A 19,141-nucleotide genomic window follows, 5' to 3' on the forward strand; every position below is an offset into this window, starting at 1 on the left:
TATAATGTTTCGTATATTGGAGTTCATTCTCAATTCTAAAATGTTTGATTGGCCTTAATTATCAATTTGAAGTGTAGCTAGATATTTAATAGCCGCAGAAAAACAACTACGGATATATCTCCGACACACTTGTGTTCAATTTATAGACGATTTGGAGCTCCAAAATAACCATGCAAGATAATTATAAATGTATGCCAAGAGCAACCTAATGCCGACCTACCATTACACAGAATCTACTTACACCCGTTTGGGTAGGATTTACTTTGAAGTGGCAGCCACTGTTTGAATCCTTTCGCCCACTAGGCGTCTTCCTTTACCAAGTCTCCACTTGAACCCACCTTCTTCACCCGGCAAAGCACATGTTCGGCACTAAATCAAAACCGCCCCATCGATAGTAGCCGCTCTAATTGGAACTTGTCCTTCTGCAGCACATTTCGGTAGCACACAAACATTTAGCTGAGCAGCCGCACTTCGGCCCATATCGCGGAATTCATGTCATTGCCACCCGCTATCGCCAAGGCGTCCCGCGAAAAGTACATTTCCATATCACTACTGCTGCTGGCATGGCACCAATGTTACCAAATCCCCACGGTCGTACGGGAGGGTATGTGTGCTACCACCTACCCAGCCAGCCAGTGTAGCCAGCAAACGCAGAAAGTGGCCCGATTTGGGTGCCTTTGGTCGTATTGATTACCAATTAAAGAGAAACCAACAGCACACTCCAACACTCCAAACCCTTGCCCGTGTTCCCGTGGCAGGAACGAAGATGCCCGGAGGCTATAATTATGTGATGTCGGGTGTTTGGTGCTTGTCTTGCGATCCCCCCCACGGCCAAGACGGGGGACTCGAATGCTGCCGCCGCTCGCTTCCTAGCAGCGTCTTTAATTACCGGTTTCGATCCCGCGGGTGAGGTAAGTAAGATATCGGCAGATATCAAGTCTTCTCCACTCGGAACGCATGCACAGCCGATGGGAACACACGGTTGGGGGTGCCGGTTTGTTCAAATGTGGAGCTTTCTGTGCAGCTCCAATGGGTTGCTTTCCGTGGAATAGTAGAGTCTCACCGCACAAGTCGTCACCGGACCATGTCAGTACGGCGGCCGAGCGTAGGCTGGGTTTGAATTTCAAACGCAAACGCTAAAAGGGGGAAGAACTTTTCAAATAACTATGCCATTTAATTACATCCTTTGGGAAATGTGGATTAATCAGAAGCTGTGTTGGTTGATAAATATGTGCATGTATTTTGCCGGTAGAGCCTTCTCCCACACAGGGTTTTGGGCATGGTCTATTACCTTGAGCGAATTCCAATTTCGGTAGCCCCAATTGTTCAGGAGGTAACAAGCAAAAAGGTCTTACGCCTCCGAGACGTCTACCTTGAACCATGAAATTATCATCCGATTGACCCTTTTATTTAACGCAATGCGCACCAACCATTTATTCCAAAACTCTGTAGAAGCAACAATGTGTGTGCATAAATTGTTTCTAAATCTTCGAATTATTTTGTCCCTGTGGTACATTAGAAGAGGTCCAACAGGTCTTCAAAACACTGATCTTACTAACGAAAGTGTTAAATTAACCATATTGTATGCGTTGTGCGTTACCTTCTCTTTGTAAAACTATCTCAAACAGTGTGAAACCGAGGGCGTAAAACAATTAGAATAATCTCTTCTAAACCCGCCTTTGCCGCCAGTGTCAAGGTAACGATTTCCGGCACACTCTGAGGCATTAGGCGGTGTGACCCCTTGCATCGTCCCAAGAAAAGTGGAATAAAATTGAATTGCATTAGTTCATTAAAACGTCATTCCCAATTCAATCGTCGCCTCGGTTTGGTGCGCTACACGCCGTCCGCTTCCGGGGGCCGCGTTGTTTTCGTGTTCGCTAATTGTTGCTGTGGAACAATCGAGAAACTGCACCTCTAAACAACGGTCTGGGGGGCTCCATGTACGGGGACTGTCAATCCCACACACTAAAAAGGAGGGCTGGGAGAAGAAAATTTTCTACCAACAAAAGCGAGGGTGTCGGACCGGGTCAAATCTGGCGCACTGACTGGTTAGTGGTACGGTTCGTTGCGTTCCGGTAGGTATCCCATAACCGTCGTCTCCACTTTCAGCTTGACCAGCAGAACGGAGGTCTGGCTTAGAAGTAATAAGCTCGTTATTTATTACGCCCTAGTGCCAGTGCTAGCAAGAAAAGGTTTCAAACGCAATAGACAACCGCTAGCATGAGTGGGATATATTTGCGTCGGTGTGGGCACTTGGTGTTGGAAGTGGCTGTTGCGTCCAAAGTTGTGTGGATTATTCGGATGGTCTAATCGCTAGCGCTGGGTACCGTGTAGTTGGAACTAGCAGCTTTAAGTAGCATCTAGTAAGTCATATTGATTGTATGGCTCATCGTGCAATCTGAAGGCTACGTTTTCAGCTCTCTAGTCATGTCGCTGCATAAAGCAGTCACAGATGAGTATGGGAATAGGGGGCGATATGGGCATCTTAAGCAATTCCATCAACTCTCTTACTTTACTACCTTCATACATTACAAAACACAAAATATCTTACACTAGAGGGGTTTTTAGGTCTGATGTTTTAAGCGCGGTGGCAATAACGCTGCCGTTTCAGTGAATCTAGGGTGAAGAGAAGTAGATTCTATTATCCCTAGATTGTAGATGCCCTTCTAGACACCTTGGACAGACACATTGGGAATTCCAAGTGGATTCTGAGAGTGCCATAGAATGTACTTCCCGTCCCATAAAGTTCACTTCCCGTAAGAAAGAGTCAAGAAAGTGTCCCAAAATTATGAAAAAAAACCCTGAAAACTCCTGTGCAAGGAGCCATTTTGTCCATTTTGTCCCGTTTCGCCCTCTACAGTTCACAAAAGCGCAAAGTGCGCTAACGAATAGTGTTGGGGTGTAAATTGTAGATCAAATAGTGTGCATGCCTGTCTGTGTGTGTGCATGCGCCCTCGCGCGCGTTTGCAGTAGTGCTAGCTACTCTGGGGGCAGACATGCGACCGCCATCGCATGATCTTGAATTCTTGACATAACCTCAAATCGCCCGCGCTTAGTCTTGTGCGCAGTGTGCGAAGGTCTTAGGAGGAGCAACCGTCCCTCGCGTACGAGCACCATTGGAGAGGAACAGTAAGCAAAAATGGAGACGTACGGTGGATGCCCCAAAAGCTAAGATCACTTTCGAGGAAAGTGTACGGTACAAGAGGGTACTTATTGTGTGGAACCTCGAGATGATTGAGGATCGTATCTCTCTCTTGCTCGGGAATTAGGTTAGGGTCAGGGAAGAAATACTTACGGTCATCCCTGGCTAAAGCAAAGAGTAGCAGACAAACCGAGATTGAAGATAGCAGCAGCAACCTCTTCTTTGAGGGCGACAGCATGCTTATGATGCGTGTGGCATGAGGAAGTGGCCTTTGCCAGCGAAGCGTCGTATCAACTAGCAGGCGCAACGATAAATTTTTGCAAAAAAGTAATCTGACAGCACAATGGGGTAATTCCTTACCGCGCTGGTTTGCTGACCGTTCGCTCTGAAGCACGATTATGCTAATGCTGATCTTCCGGCTGGTGGTATTAGGACGTGTCCCATACTTCCTTCTCCTTAGACTAGACGTTCGCGTAATGAGAAAATAATATGTATTTATTTATATTGAGTGTACGAACTATGAGATACTATCGAACAACAAATGGGCCGTTGAATACCTGGGTATCTTTGTTTGATAAATCTCTTTCCAACGCACTGATTGTTCTTGGGAGTTAGGTGGGAACACCTGTGCTAGACGTCGTACGGGAATAATCGAATTGGTGTGAAGAAGAAGAAAAAAAACTGTCACTAACACTAATCTTTGTTTGTCTACTTCTTCTCTCCCCCCAGGACCAGCCAAAAAGCGAGATGTGCGCACAATTAACTCTTCATCCAGCGACCTGGGACCGCCGTCCAAGACGAATGGCGCACAGCCGGCACGGAGCAGCGCAGCCCGGGCGGCTGCCGCTTTGCGTAAGTACCCAAGCTCGAGCTTTTGTAAAAGTTCGCCACCCAACCACCCACTAGATTATTGTCATTTTCCATTAGCCGAGATGGTCAGGAGATGGCATCGCTAGATATATTCCTTCCGACCTCCCTTTTTTTTGCATCAACTTCGTGGCCGTCGCCCGCCAATTTCTCATGGGCAGCTCATTTCCTGTGGTAGCGTAGTTGCCTGTGTTTCTTTTTTTCATAAATTACGCTCATCCATTCAATCGGGGACTTGCTTGTGTTTGCTGTTTGCGTTGATCACCGAGGGTGAGGTCTCGGGATCGAATCGGGGACACGCAGGGACCGGTTGCAAAGGCAAATTTGCATCCACTCGCTGCTGCACTCTCTAGAGCGCTTTGGGTACGCAAGCGCCAGGAAGGAGATGGTGCAGAAGGTGGAGAGCACTCTTCCAGATCTGCAAAGCAACGAAGGCTAACCAGTTCTTTTTCTTCCTTTGCTCCTTTGAAATCTCCGCTCCCGAGCAGATCTGGGTGTGGAAAGTTGCCATAATAATAATACCACCCGCTCTGTACAGGACCGGACACAGCACCAGGGAACCAGTCCTGGAACACGCCGCTAGAATGCCAGCCCATGGCACAACAGCACCATCAGCGGTGGAGTAGCCGTTGCAGAAGGTTGCAGGAGGTTAAACTGAGGGCGAATTACTTTATGCTTTCCGGTTGTTGTTGGTCGTCGTCGTTCGGCTCTTCTCCTCTCCATATTCCATTCATTCGGCGACAAAAGAGAGGGGCCAATGTTGTTGGCCCTTTTTGCTCCTCCAGCGCGCGGTTCTCTTTCTGGCAACAGGCCGGTGATGTGTATGGCCAATTCCGTTAGCTCTCTGTCGGGCTGTGTTGGGTTCGGTCAGTGTTGGTCGTTAGTAGTAGGCGCTTGGAAAGGTACATTTCACGCTCCACAACGCTCGCGCACCAGAGCTGCCTTGGATGGATTTCCATTCCCCTGGAAGATTTGCCATGTTGGGACGCGCGCTTCCGTAATACGGTAGTTGGCGGCGCGCGTGATGGACTAGCATGGTAGCTGGTAGCACACACACACTGTTGGGTACCTTCCGCGCTTGTCATAACGCATTCACCGGCCGGCGATATATCTTTGGAGCCCGCAAAAAAAAACAGCACGCCCCTCCAGGGCGTATAGATTTCGTTCCATATACCGACCGGATTGCAATGCACAATAAGCTCCAAGACTCACTGTAGACTGCAGAGTTGAGTGGTGTATTTGCAACTAAGCAAGGTTGCGAGGTGAGTTGCAGATGCGGGCAACATCTTTTGTGTTTCCGTCCTATCCGAACGGATGAAATAGTACCATGGCAAACCATTCGCCTGGTCTGGAACGGAAGAATGCACAATGGCACACAAGAATGCCGGGCCCGGATTGCGTCGCAAATCGCAGGAGAAAATCGCTACAGCAGCTTGCATAACGATTTCTTCACTCACAGCTCGCCAGCATATTGGGTTGGGTATGGCCCTCTATTTGGGGTGGAGGAAAGCAAGAGAGCGAGGAAAGATACGAAATCCGGTGGATAATGCAATGAGAAATGCATTTGCAAATGGTGAATGCTAGCTTTTCGGTCGCTGTGCGGTGCTCTATGCATGGGCATTGGCACGAGAACGCATGGGAGTTTGTATATTTATTGATGTTAAGTGAACGTAGACTGTATTGAAGCGCCACTGCTTGGGTGGCTGGATGAAATGCACATCCCGTGAGTGTTTATATGCATGATTGAGATGCTTGAACTTCTGCCCTAGAAGGTAAATTGTGGAAATTCACACGGATGTCTAAGGCCACGGTTTGAAGATGCCATAAACAAGCGTAAAGTGCTCCAGACTTTCTACATAAACAAGCTCCTGTGCTCGTTCAATTTCCAATCATATTCCTATTACAAAAAAAGTTCAATAATTACAACCGGATATTACGCTTTACCGGAAAGGATGGCAGCGTTTTATAATTGCCGACAGAAGAGGAAGAGAGACATGGTGATGAAGAAAAGAAAAAAAACAACTACTCTCAACTAGATCGCTATTTACACGCCGCGTGCTTGTGTCGTGTTTAGTTTCGTTGAAGCTTCGCCGGCCCGAGGTGCATCCCTTCCCTGTTTGCTGATTTCTTCACCCTTGCTCGCGCAACCCAATACCCAGCTCAATGGAAGCCGAGATGAGCTAATGGCAGAAACAGGTCCCATCGGGGCCAATCGACATTCGCTCGACGCTCGGGTTTTTGTTGTGCTCCGCTGCACTGGAACCTGTGAATGAAACCGTTTTGTCTTTCCCCTCCAGGGTTTGCTCTGCAGCCGTCTGACAGCGCACGCTGGATGGAACCAATCGATGGAGGGGCACAAGAAGGCGAAGGTTCTTGCTTGTTTGTTGTCGTTTGTGCGATACATGTACCGGTACCGTGGAAGACAGTTGACTTCTCGACCACCTGGTGGTGGCGGTCGATCCCGAGTCCGGTGGCGTCCACTTGGATTGGATCAACAAACTCGGACACCGGTGTGAATGATAGTACGGCTGTCTCGGTCGGTGCAGACAGGTGAACTGGGGCAAAGGGTGTGTGTGTGTGTGTGTAATTTATTCATGATTTGATTTCCCATCTCCCATGTTGGGACTTTCTGGAGCACGGAGCAAAATTGGTTCAGTGTCAGAGGAGAGTTTACCCCGCAAGTGGTGTTTTTTCTTCTGTGTACTCCCCTTTTTGCTGGGCGTGTATGCTGGAAAGCGAAACGAATGATGCTGATGTGTTGATCTGCTGTGTGGGATTCTGTGATCTTCATGCTGAACGCAGTGATTGGTTCCGATCGAACGAACTTCTTGGGTGTGTTTTCCGGGTGATTCGATTGTATCATGAGAAATGGACGAGAAAGCGGAATTACGAAAAACAAAACACCCGCAGGATGATTTTCCTTACATTCAGAGGGAGATTGAGACCCGTCGGGTGCAGCGAGACATGAAGAGATCGCAATCGTTTTTCGTCTGCGTTTTGTTTGGAGCTGGTCAGCTATATTGCTGAAGTGTTCTGATACGCTCTTACGTTACCGGAGAGCAAGATTGAATTATCGGTAAACGAACAGTTTGCAACTGCGCTTTCTGCCTTCTACGGAAATGTAAACCATGCCGCCGTCCGATACGTGAGTGTGTGTGTTTTGCTGCCTCTTTACCGAACGGTCGGCGTTCCGTTCGAGTCCACCCTCGGGGAGGAAGGAGCAGTAATTGGGTCTGCATGGTGATTTGGCGCTCGATGGAGATGAAAACGAGATTTGATCTTGCAGCCCAGATATGTAGCTGCAGGTTTCACCGATGTTACGGATGAGTTGGTCATTCTGCACTGTAGCCTCCGGGCTTAGTGCAAGACTTTGATAGAGTAAAGCGAGCTGGAATTTGGAATATTAAGAACTCCTTTTAAACAATCTTCCTGCATTACAATGTCGATTGTTCGCATCGAAGCAAAAGCTAGTGCACGAAATACATCTCATGCACTTCGTGCAGGAAATTGGATTGAATAAATTTTCGTTGCGGAAATGTTCTCTCCATAAAATGTTACAGTTTATATTTCATCGAATAGTTTTCACGTTACGCGTCACCCTTGCCGCCCGGCATTCGGCACTGATTTATGGTACGGAATGCACTGCAGCAAAGACGGATGCTCTTGCAGTCGATTGGCGCAATGTGCTTTCGAGCAGAAATCCGGGGAAAATCCGGTTTGAAAATTCAAACGCCACAACACCTGCTCCAACGCGTATGCGGATTTTCATCTCGAGCAGCAGTGCACGGAGCGCCTGAATGTAGTCTTGGTGGTTAGCATGTAGGAGAAAGCCCGATTTCGGGCAGCGCTGTCAAACTTCCACCTTCGGGAGAAGGTGTTTCCTTTGTATTATGTTTTATAATAAGAATAATACTATTAATTTCATCCTTATCCTTATTTCCATACATTTTCATAAAACTTATTTCATCCCATTCACCCGCTTTTCGAAGCCTTTCGTTCATGTTCGGTGCTACTGGCTTAACATTTACCTCATTTTTTCGGTTTCCTCTATTTGCAGAGAAACGTATATCTCCCAACCTGACAAGCGCCTCGATTCCGCTCGTACCGGAGCAGCTGAAGGCATCGCCGCCGACAAAGCGCAATATGCTGCTGAAGCGTAACGGCACCACCAATGGAACGCTGCCTGCCAAGACACCACTGAAAGGTAAGTGCAGTTTGATTGATGCAGCCGAAGAAGCCGAAGCGCCGCGATGTATGCAATGCGCGCTACGTACGCTTACAGTGTGTGCTGTAAAGTTATGGTGTGGAATTTGGTTTTGGGGCATCTTATTTTGGGATGAAAAAGGGAGGATTAAATCTTCGAAAAAAAAATCACTAATGTTTTGAGTAGAAGTTTTGGAAATCCTTTTTTTTACATGCAAAGCTTTGAACCTTCTTAAGGAATGATTAATAATCCTTTTCAATATTTCTGACGTTCTTCATCTACTAGCTTTGCCTTCAAAAATGCTATTACAGAAACTGTCAATCAACCCCGATCGTTTGATCGTACATCGATTTAAGCCGCATCAAAACTCAATCCTAATCTAATAATAAAAACCATTTGGCAAAAAAAAACCCGTTCACTCCCAAAACGGGGAGTAGCCCACGGAACCTTCCACGAAATTACAGCCCCCGCGATCGTGCTGGTAAAATTTCTGGTATCATTAGCCCGCTGTGCTCCATAATCAATGGGAGAACCGTGCAATAATCGCTCCGGTTAACTTTTACCGACCACCGCAGTGAGCCACCCGATACATACCGGGCATTATCAGAGAGGCTGGCCGGGGCTCGGTTAGGTTTAGGTTGTGTAACAGTGTCATAATATTATTACCTTTGGCCAGTCATAAAATAGAAAACGAAATTGTACATCTCCGGAACGGAAAACGCATTTCGCTCGGAACGCGGATGATTAGCCGATTGTTTTTCTCTCTCTCTTTGTTGGTGTGTGTGTGTGTACTTTTACCGCTTGCCTTCATGAAAAACAGTTCAGTATCATTGCACCTGAATAGCGCATGAATTTGGTGGGAACTTTAGCTTGATAGATTATAGATGCAGCGCAGCAATCGCCCTTTCGATTGACCTGCTGTGGGTGAGGCGTTAGATGAGTCGTCCACGGATGAACAATTGTGAAAGTAAGCAGCAGCAAGTAGCAGAAGATGTGGAAAAGTGGAAGCACCAAAAAATTGCATGACCTGGCAGTTACTTTAGAGCACACACACACACGCACACTACTACCTGCACGATATTGTTGCGAATTTGGTAGAGTTTGGTGCGGTACAGTGGAATAAAACTAAACAAGACGCAAACAAACAAAAAATCTTGGAGAGAGTGGAACGTACTTTTTTGAGTTTTGTTTTTGCTCGTTGGTAATTTCCCCGGTTTTATTTGATGCTTCGGGGCTGGTGAATAAAAAAAAAAGTCACAAAACGGTGTGAGAGAAACCTCCGGGCTTGCACCATACACCGTGTGCAGTTTGCAAAGTTCAACCGCATTTCCACGCATTTATTGATTTAATTATTCGTGAAAATGTTTATTTATGCTACAGGTGGATGCAAAAATTAATGCAATTCGATCGTTGCACGGGTGGTCGTTTTGTTGGCGTTTTTAACATTGCATAAATGCATTTTGTTGGTTGGGTTGGCTTTTTAATTTGAATTGCAATCAAATGCTATGCTTTTGGTCTGAATTTTCTCGTTTGCTCTACAATTTAAGTACAAAAGCCCCTTTTCCAAACTTTTTCATGTGATTTAAGAAAAATAAATAAATAAACAAATGAATAAATAAATAAATTAGACATATAACATTAGATAAAATTCCATAAGCAAATGCATTTTAAAAAACGATGAACAATACATAGAAAAGAATAACGTAAATAACAATAATAATAATAATAATAATAATAATAGTAATAATAACAACAACAATAATAATAGTAATAATAATAATAATAATAATAATAATAATAATAATAATAATAATAATAATAATAATAATAATAATAATAATAATAATAATAATAATAATAATAATAATAATAATAATAATAATAATAATAATAATAATAATAATAATAATAATAATAATAATTATAATAATAATAATAATAATAATAATAATAATAAAAATTATTATTATTATTATTATTATTATATTAACAATAATAATAATTATTATTATTATTGTATGAATAATACTAATAATAATAAAACATATAAATATTACCAATTAATTCTTAAACGATAACCAAACACACAAACAAATATATTCCATAAAACATAGCTGACAGCTCGTTCGACCGTTCGTTGTTTGCTTTGACCACGCATGCACAAAAGTGCAATGAAGCAGCAAAGTTAAACAGAAATAATTCCCATTCATTTACCACGCTGCGTGGGGGGGTGGTGAAGATGGAGAGGAAAATGCGTGCCAAATGTTTTGTCTAATTAAATAATTTAACGCATACCACGAATAGTTATGCTGGGCAATGCAATGCCACCGTGTACCGGGGTTTTCAGCGCAAAGTTGGCCTTCTCGTTTCAGTGCTCAGGACTCATTCGTGCTCATTAGCAAAGCCCTTAGAGTGGTTGAAAGTGAGTTTGTTTGAAAGTATATTTAAAAAAACATACACATCTGGTTAGGCTCGAGCTTTCTGCTGAACAATTATTGCCAATTTTCCAGTGCGTGTTTTACCATCTTTCAAACCCTTGCAACTAGCAGCAAGCCGTCCAGCAAGCTAGTTATTATATTATTGCCTTTTTTATGAATTTTCACTTCCTCTCTCACTCTCACGTTCTACCGTACCGGAAGGAAGCGCATTGCTTTCTGTATGTGTGTGTGCGTAGTATTTATTCTTCTTGCCATCCGTTCATGCACAGTTACCTGTTTTATTTCCAGCACCACGCAATGCTAATTACATTTGAAGCGAAGGCTTTTGCGCTTCAGTAGTGTCGTTTTTTGCAAAAAGGGAGAGTGCGTTTGTATGTGTGTGCGTTTGGGGTGCAATGTTACCTTCCCGCCTTCCCTACCAATCGGAAGTAAATGCAAATCAGTACAGTTTGCCCCGGTCTGTTTGGTTTCAGTTTTCCACATCTGACTCCGCTCGCTAATGAGACCGTTTTATTCATCGACGCAGACAGACACAAGGACTCAGCGACAAGACTGCGAGCGGGCGCCCTTTCGTCTGGTGTGCGATGTGTGCGATTTTTTTTTATGCGTGGTTGATTTATGCAAATTTTATGTGCAGCAAAATGCGTCTCGGTGTTGGCTTCGGGGGACCGCGCAGGTGCTGGAATGCGAACGAATAGGAAAGCTTGGGAAGTGTTTGTTTTTTTTTATTGTTATTATCACTGTAGGAAATTTGCGCCGTGCTCTGTTATTTATGGGAATGAGGAGAAAGAAGCTAATTTAAATTAATCTTCGATATCTCTTCCTAATTTCCACTTCCTAGAACTTCGGGCTGTTGACGGTTTGAAATTCTGGACGATTAATAAGCTGAACTAAGAAGTTCGAATAGTCATGAATAAAAAAACATTAAAAATAATAACTGAAAAAAAAACATGAAGTACTATAATTGCATCAAATATTAATTCCCAGACTCTTGCATGAGTAGGAAAACTCTTTCCCTAATTAACCCATGTTGCATGTTCTAAAAGCAGTGGGAACGCTTTGCTCTAGCGAAGCATGACTACAGACGAAATCATTTTCTCACGTCTCAATGCGAGTGAAATAATTTCAATTGTACCTGTGCACTCTTAATTTTCCACCCAGACTTGCAGGAAGAATGTCTGGCCATCACCGCCGCGAGGGGCGTTGGGCGATGTTTTAGCGATTTGTTGTAGCAAAATGCGTCACGCACAAAATGCGTGGGGTGGAAAAAAGAAATGCAATCGAGATGGCTAGGGGGGGGGGGGGGGGGAATTAGCAAACCAAGGGAAAAAATCGCAGCACGCCGTAGTTTGTCTTCGTTTAGCATTCGGGCCCGGGTCTGCTGCCATTGGCGGGAGTGGCCGGGAGACGCGCACTGGTATGCGCCTGGTATGTAATTAAACAGTAACCATCCCGGTAATTCTAGGTAATTACCATTATCACTGTACTTCGTCTTAATGAAGTAATCGAGACCATCGGAGCCGAGCGGGGAGTGCTGGGAGTGTGCGCTTAAGCCTTGGCTTAACTCGGTACGGATTCGAGGCTTATTGAGATATGGGGTGTGTTGGATTTCGCTCCTTACTTCTCTCTCCCCGCGAACGTGTGCGGAAATGGGTCACAACACAAGAAACTTTAGCCATGGTGGAGCTTTTCCCGCCCCGTGCAATGATCGGTCGTTACCGTCGACCGCATTAACACGGGCCGCGCGACCTAGATATACGCGCGGAAAATACTTTCCGCACGGTGGTGCACGCCAGCGGGGAAAGAGAATAAAGCCCTGGGAACAATGCGAACCGAAGGGGAGGGTAAGAAAGGAAGAGAGAAAAAAGTGTTAGAGAGTGTCAAAGTATGGGATGGAGAGTGGAGGATTTTTCCCATCGGAAAAATTACCAAACCGATGGATGGAAAATCGTGTGCACGCTGCGGTGTGCTGTACGGTTTCGTGCGTAGATAAGCGTGTTATGGGGTTTACCCCGGTCGCTGCTGTTAAATATACGCAGGGAGCGATCGGTAGGAGAGGTAATGCAAAGTAATTTCATCCAGAGCGACCGCGAGTTTAATGCGATCGACAACGAATGGCCGCGAAATCGACAGCCGAGGGGAGGGGTGCTTTTTTGTGGGTTTGCTGCTCTTCCTCCAAATGATGTTTCGGAACTGTTGGTCAGGCTGACGCGCAAAACGAGTCGGAGAGATTAATTGATTTTGGCATACACAAGAGAGGGTGTTTTTTTGGGGATAAAAATCGGTAGCTAACTGTTTAGATTGTTAGCTTTGCCAAATCGATAATGGCTGGATCCGTGGTGTGGTGGTTTGCTTATTTCAACACGTTTACAACACCGTATTTTATGCTGGGTTTTATCACCTAACATGTATGTACAGGCGGTCCCCGAGATACTCGGTTAATGGGAACCGAAAACGGCCGCAAAATACCGCGTATCTCGAATTTCCGCGGAAGTCGAATCTCGTTATTCAAAATATCACTATTTTTCGTGTAATTTTACAAGTAGGGGGTGGTTTTAGACGCTTGATTAATTATTTGATATGATTCTGACTGAATGTAACAGTTTTAAACCTTTTGAAATGGTTTTAAAATTCGATCAAGAGGCAAATTATTTGACATTTCACAATTTATGTGTCAAATCAGTACAATTTGCGCTAAGTATTGTCACATTTATAAAACCGCGTATCTCCGAATCTGCGTTTAAAAGGTACCGTGTATCCCGGGGACTACCTGAATTCAGTTTAGGACATTGCCACCTTGTATGTGTTATCAATTTTGTCTACACTATAGAGATGGGAAATGAATTTTTCGTCGGAATTGATTCCGGCTAGCTCCGCAGTTTTCTGGAATCGATTCCAGATAGTAGGTCCGGAATCAGTTTCCGGAATCGATTCCGGAATCGGCTCCAGAATTGATTCCGGAATCGGCTCCGGAATATGAATCGGTTCCGGAATCGACTCCGGAATCGGTATCGGTTCCGGAATCGACTCCGGAATCGGTTCCGGAATCGAAGTCGGCTCTCGAATCGGAAATGGCTCATAAATTATAATCGCCTACCAAACGGAGTCAATTTCGGCATCGCCATAAAAAAGGCGTTTGGGTCCAACGATGCTACGTATTGCTAACCGCAAAAATCCAAATTTACTTGTAAAAGATCCATTCTCATGGAGATTCCCGGACTGATTTTTCTCCGAAGTCAACACCGGAATCGGCTCCGGAGCCAACTCTGGAATCGGCTCCGGAATCGGCTCCGGAATCGGCTCCGGAAATGGCTCCGGAATCGGCTCAGTAATCGGCTCCGGAATCGGCTCCGGAATCGACTCCGGAATCGGAAAGAATCGGAATCGATTCCAGCATCGGAATCGGCTCCGGAATTTGATTCCGAATACGGAATCGGAATCGGGTAGGTCCGATTCCGAGCTCCCACCACTACAGCACTAGTCTAGTTTTATTTAAAAAAAGTGCAAATTTCATTTTCCTCCATATTTCCTCAAACTTCACACAATTTTTTCAATATTTATGATAAGCCTTTGGGGTTTTAAATAGAATTTTCTTCCAAGTCATAATATAGATTATTTTTTATTTATTTCATAGAAAATTGTTCGCCTCGAGGACTTTATAATTGTAAATTTAGCATAAACTTAAATATTATCCCTAAACCCTATACTAAATCAAGAAGGTATAGTCAAAACAAAAAAGCAAATATGAAAATAAATAAATTAATACACAGAAAAAGCTTATTTACCACGTTACAACTGAACAAACATAGGACACAAACAAAACAAAGGAATGAAAGTGAGAAAGAGCACATCAAATAGATAACACAAAAGACGCACAACTGTGCACAAAAGTGTTCTACGCAAGGGGGACGATATGTGTGCTTGTTCATTATCGTTGTTTTTAAAATAAAATATATGTCAAATTTAAACTTCAATCAAATTTCGATAAAGGCAAACTGGGGACTCCTAACCGGGTCAGTTCAAACAATGAAAATGTTAATATTTCAATCCTAGAACGATTTTAGCATTTTGATCAACGTTATGCGAGAAAATGCATTATTATTGATTATCAGTGTGTATTAGTGTATTATCAGTCCAGCTGCTAGGAACGAACAATATTAGATACTTATTACACATGATGATGTTAAAGTATCTAGTTTCAATTTACTTATTAATTTATTTGCAATTTTACCTTGAAAAGGAAAGCTGCAAAAATTTAGGAAACGAATTACAAAAATCATCAAAAATTACACCACCGATCGATCACAATCGGTGTTGTTGAAATGATCGCTCAATTATGGAAAAATTAACAGCAACCCCAAAATTACCCATCCCATCCCACTCACACAACCCGCGTACGATTTTGTTTCTTCCATTTGCCTCCTTCGACCTCGGAATGGCTTCTTCATCGCATGCATCGCAATAACACACTTTCAAGTGTAAGACAATAATTGCTCCGCTGGAATCGATCGATCCGTCCAAATGGTCATTAAAACAATTCACCGTGGTGCCGGCGGGAGGAGTTTGCCCCCCGTGCTACGGGTGTGTTACAACCGCATTTATCGACATTCCCGTTGTGTTTGTGTCGATCGAGCGCAACATAAACATTGCACGGTCCGAGCGGCTTGTGAATGAAGTGTTGTTGTTGTTTTTTTTTTGCTCTCTCGATCTCTCACACTGTATTTTCTTGTTGGATTTTTTTTTTACACACGTGCATGCATGTTTTCCAGCGCTTACAAGCGGGCGATTCGATGCGTTAATCCATTAAAATGGTGCGATTAAACAGATTCCAGTTTGATCGATCTGCGTGAAGGTGGCGAAAGGGCTTCGCACTCGCCGTGCTGCTGCTGGTGATCATGATCTTGAAACGTTATTCGATCGTGCGCGAACCTGTTGCTCGATGAGCTCGATAGGTAGGAAAATGTACAAGCCATGCCGTCTCGACCGTCCGCAGCTGGAAGTGAAAGGAGGCAAAATGATGGCGACAAATGTCGCGTGCCATGCGAACATATCTATGCTTCGGGTGAAAAGCTAATGCCATCGAGTGAAAAATGTATCGGAAGCACATGCCGACCAATCGGGGGGTATCTTCCGCTCTCGTCGCTTTACGTAACCGCTTTAGTTTCCATCCAAGGATAGGTTGGCAGATTCGTTAGCAAACAGATTTGCCCAACATGGCAGTTACCTAATTGACCAGCACGTTTGAAAGTGAACACTAACTGTTTGTGTGTCTGTGTGAGTGTGTATTCGTATCCATCGCAACGACAGTTGTGGCGTCCTCTTGGACCGGCTGATTTTAATTGCTAAGTACGGAGGCTTGCCAAATGCTTCGCTCACTCAGCTTTTAAGCAACTAGTTCATTTTTTGTGTCTTCTTTCTAACGCTTTTTTTTGCCACACTTCTTCCACGCCGTTGTCGTTACGGCTGATTGCAGTAAATGGTTAGGCGTTTGCTTTTGCGTTTTTGCTGTTGTTATATTTGCTTTCTTCGCTGCGCGGAAGTGCTCAGTTCCAAAGACGGAAGAAAGGCGGTTGTTCGCTTCTCGGGAGGAGCTCCGTTTGCGCCCGAGATTGGGATACTAACCGAAAGAGCAACAAAAAAAAAAAACAAAAAACTACTGTACGTTACGTAGTTTTAATTAATCGAACCATAAAAAAGTAATAGCATCAGTAGCGATAGTGAGTGTTGAGAGGGCTGCCGTGCCGTGGTGAATACCAAAATCGGACGAACAGGGCAAGAGGTTCCAAAAAACTTCCTTCCGATGGTGGAAACTATCGCTTGTGTAGTGAGTAAGAGAAACGGGATACATAAAAAGAAGAAGCAATGCACGATCGTTCCCGATCATGCAGGGATCATGCTGCTGGCTTCGTTGATGAGCTTTCACGGCAATCAACGCTATGTTTTGGAGAGGAGGTAGCGTTTTGGGAATCAGTTTGAAGTAAATTGATTTTGGTTCTCTGGCAACATGTTTGGCAGTCCGGTCTGTTTCGCGTTAATGAGAAAATGTTAAAATTAGCAATACGTTTATACGTTGGAGTTCATTGCGTTAGTAAAATCTCCAGCTACTTTGGATAATTTTAGGAATTTTATCTCCTGACTTCAGCTCTTTTAAATGCTTTTAAGGTTTCAAAAAGAATCTGATACTTTTGGCTCACTTTATGAACTCATTTTGATGTTATGCACTAATCTGGTTACACAATACCGTAATTTTTAACTTACAAAGCTAAAATATATCACTTAATGTCCCATTGAGTCCAGTGTTTTGTGACAGATTCTTTGATTTTGTAGAATGTATTAATGTGTCAAAGATATACAGGCAATAATGTTGTTCTTAGTATAGTTTAGAAAGATAAACATTCATCAAATTTATCACCATTATCTCGAAGCAAATAAATCAGAAAATTAATAAGCAATATTTGGTAAAATTGATAACAAATCTTTGACAGTAATTCAGTAGAAATATATTTTTCTAATGATTAATCGAACCCTCGGAAAATGTTTTCAGTTGATCAAATTTCTTCTTAACCTTCTATTCAAGTACCTTTGAAGTTTTAAAATAATGAACCAATATTTCGCTAAACTCGAGTCCTGTTTATTTACATAAATATGTGTGACTTGATTTTCCCAACCCGCACCCATAAGCAGGAAGTCACAAATCACAAGAATGCTATGAAATCGGAAATATTTCTTCCGCTCATCCTCGGCTCACTCGCTCACACAGCGCGACGGCCCATCGGCAGTCAATCAAAGACTGTCAGAGCTGAATTCGGTTCCAGCACTGTACCATCTCACCCTCTTTCCTCGAATTCATGCATTTCACAGCGGCGTGTTGTAGCGTTCGAAAAAGAAGTAAACGTTTTCATTAAGCTAAACAAGCGACCGTTTTAGCCGTACGAACAAATTCAGCACACCCATTTGCTGTTGCTGGAAAAGAAAAACGGCCCAAGAAGCGGAATAAAAATCGCACGTGTCCACGCGACGTCCAGGGCACTGGAGGAAGTATGCTTTTTCCTCCACTGTAGTAAGCTGTCTGAGGTGTGCGAACTGGTTTATGTTTTTATGGTTGATTTTTACTTTCCTTCCACCGGTGAAGTTTATTTTGCCTAGCCTAACTAACACAAACCACTACTACCACAGCCATACCCACCGTGCTGCGTGTCATCGTGGACTGAAACAGTTTTCTAAACATCGAAAGGTGTTTTCAAGACAGCGCTGCGTTGTTTGTTGTAATGAAACTGTGTATAAATTATAACAAAAACACGGAATGCCGTACACATTCACCGTGGTGCATCCGATTGGCCGATGAACTGTTGGCAAGCATAGAGTGTGTTGCCTTTTAATAACGAAGCCCAAGACACATTCCCGCCTTTTTCATACTTGATCGTAATTGATGACGGAAGTGGCGGGCATGATTTCGCATGAACAAAAAGCACACAGACAACATTTAAACAAGTGGAGAAGCGAAAACCACCCGTGAGCACCCATCATCAACCGTGCAAAATGTAAAAGCCGACAACACCTCAAGGCACAATGCGCGAAAATGTAAATATTTGGATAAAGATCGGCAGCCCCCCCTGCACTGCGCTGTCTGGTTTGGCAGTTTTGCAAAGGGTGTCTGTCTTGTCCGTCCGCCTGGGTGTCTGGCATGTTAAGACCATTTCAGGCGTACGGCAGAGCATCTTCCAGCAACACCTGATTGCTGTGCGAACGCATCAGATTGGTGTGTTTGTGCTTGGGATCGTTACATTGAATCGTCTCGATTGAAGTCGTTCTCGAGTCGGCATCTCTCCTTTTTGCAAGTGAAGCACCCCATTCGGAGCTGTTTATTGTTCGGTAGGTGATTGGTTGCGGTTTTACTACACTTTTTATGCACGTGACCAGTGCTCGCTTTCGACAGGGTGGGCTCCGAAATAGTACGTTTGCCTGTAGTTGGGAGTGTGTTGTTTTTCGCAAGTTCCTTTTACTCCAGGTTGCAGCAAAGCAAGTGAGTTCGTTTTTTGGCTCCTTTCATCACGAGCCGAAAACGACCGTCCAGCAATTGTTTATGTTGAAATTACTTCAAACTGGTAGTGAGGCTGTTTTTTCCCACCAGAGGGCGCTTTAACATTAAGTGGCCAAAATGGCTTTATTTCAACCCGTAAATCGCCCTTGCAATCTCTTTATGACTTTAAATTGCAAGTGAAAATGATAAAGTGGTGTAAGTATGAGTTGCGATGAAAAGATGGCACCGCTGGACAATGAACCCCGAACAGTTTATCTAACCGGCGATTGCGGTTTGCGGTGCATCATCAGTTGACAATTTCCACCCGAAAGGCACGAAAAGCACACGCTATTACGACACCAGCCGTTTCCCGTTTTCATCCAGCATAAATATTCATATCGCACTTGCCCGAAAATAAAACAATTACACGCGTTGCGTCCGCCAAGATGCGTACCGGGGAGGAGCAGCCT

The 19,141-nt window shown here is 44.0% G+C and overlaps 1 protein-coding gene across 3 annotated transcripts in view; it reads left to right on the top strand.

Moving 5' to 3' along the window:
* The window catches only part of LOC120959635 (uncharacterized), a 154,401-nt gene that overhangs the window by 98,336 nt on the left and 36,924 nt on the right, over positions 1-19,141 (top strand). For all 3 annotated transcript variants that reach the window (XM_049610263.1, XM_040383196.2, XM_040383197.2), the window contains 2 exons: positions 3,872-3,994; positions 8,067-8,213. In XM_049610263.1, the coding sequence (XP_049466220.1) occupies positions 3,872-3,994; positions 8,067-8,213 (270 nt within the window). The remainder of the gene's footprint in view (positions 1-3,871; positions 3,995-8,066; positions 8,214-19,141) is intronic.

The sequence above is a fragment of the Anopheles coluzzii genome, chromosome 3, assembly GCF_943734685.1.
Source record: "Anopheles coluzzii chromosome 3, AcolN3, whole genome shotgun sequence".
Taxonomy (NCBI): Eukaryota; Metazoa; Arthropoda; class Insecta; order Diptera; family Culicidae; genus Anopheles; species Anopheles coluzzii.